Here is a 3774-nt window from a genome sequence, read left to right as displayed (position 1 = left end):
GAACAATTATCCGTGAATAACCGATGATGAATCTATCTTGGAAATGCAGTGGAATTAGCCTATTTCATCGTAACTGTTTTTAAGTTTGTTATTTGTTCTGTAAACATTCTCCAAACATTACTTTTATCCGTAAGCATTGCATAGCCTTCGTAAGAGTCAGATATTCAAAAGCAATTCCGTGTTCGTTGGGAGACGACTTAGGGTTACTTTAGCCCTATCTACCTTCTTGAACTACTTGGCAATACTGAAGTTGCCTTGAAAAGTAGTATTAATTTGATAGCTTCAACGACAACCTATCATAGTGAAAGAAATTAATTGAATTCACAATTAATGCAGTCGAATAACATTTAATGCTTGGTCAACACATTTAAAAATATAGTCGTTGTGACAGTTATATCAAGCATTAACAGATTTCAAAATAGTAATAAACTTAATCGAATACATATCGCATGCAATCGATTATGCAACAGTGCTATGCAAAGTTTTGAAAACTTTTCTCTTTGAAAAACTCTCACAACACGCTTGAAAAAGTTTGTCCAAATACACGAGTTTTAATCGATTCACCCCATAATGTAATCGATTTCAAACTGTTGTTTTGCCACACGTTTAAAGTTCAACATTAGTTCTTGTGGTTTTTCCATCCAAAAAAACGTGTCATGCATTCATGTATAAAATCACATATATAACATAGTGAAATGCAATGAACAACACAAACAACATAATCATGTTCTCATATACTCATATAACATGTAAGAATAGAACATGTAACACAAAATACACATGTGTTATTAATTATGTGTTGTCATAATCAAAAATTCAGATATTACTGAGATTGTGGGTTCAGCTAAACCAGTGCTCCCCCTATCAGCAATCTCCCCCTTTTTTTATGATGCATAACCATGATTAATAATCAACCATGATGCATAACCCAATACAGATTATCAATCAATTACCAATTAACATAATTCTCCCCCTTTGGGCATTAGCAAAAAAGGTAAGCACAATGGTATTGATATACAGATAATCAAGCATATAGAGATGCATCAGATAATCATAAAACACGTAATGATGCTCCCCCTGTCAAAATATTCACATGAAATTAAGATATTCTTCTCCTTAAATGAAGACATGTGAAATATATCAGTGATATGCAATGCTCCCCCTGTCATTATGCATATTTCAATCTCAAAATACAGATGCATAATGGAGTAATCACAATATGGCAGAGCATTTATCAGCATGTATTAACATTGTATCATATCAGATATATCACAGTAATATCATAATAATATTGATTCAATCAAACAACACATTTTAATCTCTTATTATCTTAGATATTTTATGCAGTTGATAAGCATAGAGATATAAGAATAAACAATCAATATCAAACAAAACAAGATTTAAAACACATCAAATTTCTAGTTTTGGAATCTTTAAACTCTTGTTGATGTTTAATCGATTTGATCTTAGTCAGAGTCGATTTCTTATTGTAGCAAATTCCAGATTATCCAATTTCATCCAGTCAACAAGTGATATTCTTGTAAAACCTTTCCAAGTCGTTCCAGATCAAGCATTTTAAAATCAATGTTATACAAGAATTAATGTGTAGTATGCAAATGTACAAGAGTAACAATAATCAATAATTCATTCGCAATACAAGCACAGTGTAATCGATTTTATAACTTCTGATTTCATTAATATCAAACTTTGAAATACAATGAGATAAAGCCAAAATATAACATGCACATACAACTAGCAAAACAAAACAATACAAAACACCTAAAATAAGAACTACTGATTGATTAAATTCTATATTCTTTTTCTTATTTTTCTTCTTCAAATAGGTTCCGAGAGGCATGTCACTATTACATTCATCAACGACATCTTCATCCATATTTTCCTCTTCCTGCAATTCTTTTTCAGTACTTACTCCAAGTGTTCTACCATCTGATAACGGTTGAAAAACCATTATATTTATACTTAATTTTGATACTAAAAACACCCTTTATGAATTAGAAACTAGCTTGAAATCTTGCTTTTGCTTAAGTTGTGAGAATAAGAGAGTTGAATGGGTTTTATGCTTATTTTTCCTTGTTTTGATAGGAATTAAGATGAATTGGATGAAGAAATTGAAGTAGCAAGGAGCTGGAGTCATGAAAGGTTAGAAAAGTGGCACAAAGAAGAACAATTGTTTCACGCCTGGGCACCATCGCTGAGCGTCAGTCTAGAAGTGCAACCACTATTTCACGCCTAGGCGCCACCGTTGAGCGCCAACTTAGTTCTGAAAGCACTATTTCACGCTTGGGCGCCACCGCTGATGCGAAGCACATGAAGCAATTCCTCAAAGAGAAGAAATATATAGATGAGGAAAAAATTGAAGTGCAGGGTAATTGCAATGCCATATTGCAGAAGACACTACCTCCTAAATTCAAAGATCCAAGGAGTTTCATCATCCCTTGCACCATTGGGAATCATGATATAGGGAAGGCTCTAGTTGAGTTAGGAGCTAGTATCAATCTAATGCCCTTATTTATGCTTAAGAAGATTGGTGGTCTGGAGGTCAAACCTACAAAAGCAATCTTGCAAATGGCAAACATGTCCATTAAGCATCCTTATGGTGTGGTAGAAGACGTGGTGGTGAAAATATATAAACTCAAATTTTTTGTGGACTTTGTAGTGATGGAGATGGAGGAGAATGTAGAGATACCGCTCATCCTTGGAAGGTCATTCATGAAGACAACTAAGGTTGTCATTCATGTGGATGATGAAGTTATAACGTTGAAAGACCAAGATGAAGAGGTGACTTTCAATGTCTTTGAAGTTGGGCAGCCAATACAAGTAACAAAGACTAGTCCTAAAGCTAAAGACGAAGTTCTATCAGTGACTAGTCACCTGATAAAGTTGTCAAGATGGTCAAGAGGAATCATAGTTGTTACTTTCCAAGGCTGAAGGAAGATGATGGAGATAAGGAAGAAAAACCCGTTCACCATGACTCTATGATGGAAAATAATGAACCCTATCTTGGCAAACCAGTGAAATTCAAGAACAAGTTATGGGTTATCAAGGATATAAAGGCAAATGGAGTTCTTGAGATTGAGGCTCATTACTCTAGGAGAGTCTAGTTGGTGACAAGAAAGATGCTGAGATTATGTTGGTGTCATGAAAGGAAGAAGCACATCAACATTGAAAATCAAACTTGAGCTTTATTGGGTCAAGCTAGTGATGTTAAAGAAGCGCTTGCTGGGAGGCAACCCAGTTTTCTAAACTTGTCTTTTACATTTTGCTGAACTATATTTGCTTCTGTTGTGTGATGTACTTGGCTTAAAACTTAATATGTGATGCAATGGTTTGATGATGCTATGATGTTTGTGATGAGTATTGCTCTATGATGTTGATTATATTGATTGATGTTGAGATGATGTGTGATGTTGAGATACAGGTGGTTGGTCATAATATTTTGAAACAGATGCATGATGATTTGTGATTGTGTTACTGAGCAGGATGTTTGTCCGAATGTTGGAACTTGAATTAGCCTATGTGAGGATTGGACTCTAGAGTTTGTGTGAATGATTGTTATTACTTTGAAAGCATGAATGACTTTGCCCAGGTTTCTATGATTGAATCACTCGCTTGTATGTGTCATATGATCAAGGCCATCTGTTGTTATCCCTTTCTAGCCAATGCATGATTTTTAGCCCAATAAAAGAGAGCGCAATGTGTTCTACCCTTTGAACCTTTAACTTTAAATCATGAAAGAAAACCCTTTTTGAAAAT

The 3774-nt window shown here is 34.4% G+C and overlaps 1 protein-coding gene across 1 annotated transcript; it reads left to right on the top strand.

Annotated features, from left to right (window-relative positions):
* The first annotated feature begins 2328 nt into the window (after positions 1 to 2328).
* LOC124828275 (uncharacterized) lies at positions 2329 to 2949 on the top strand. Its single transcript, XM_088104026.1, has one exon. The coding sequence runs from the start codon at positions 2329 to 2331 to the stop codon at positions 2947 to 2949; it is 621 nt and encodes a 206-aa protein (XP_087960152.1).
* The last annotated feature ends 825 nt before the right edge of the window (positions 2950 to 3774 follow it).

The sequence above is a fragment of the Vigna umbellata genome, chromosome 1 (assembly GCF_029865625.1).
Source record: "Vigna umbellata cultivar VRB3 chromosome 1, Vumbellata_1.0, whole genome shotgun sequence".
Taxonomy (NCBI): Eukaryota; Viridiplantae; Streptophyta; class Magnoliopsida; order Fabales; family Fabaceae; genus Vigna; species Vigna umbellata.
The sequence above is the reverse complement of the archived record's forward strand: the minus strand, read 5'-3'. Positions and strand labels throughout refer to the sequence as shown.

Coding starts and splice junctions, on each gene's coding strand:
- LOC124828275 (XM_088104026.1), top strand. CDS start 2,329: ATGAAGCAATTCCTCAAAGAGAAGAAATATATAGATGAGGAAAAAATT.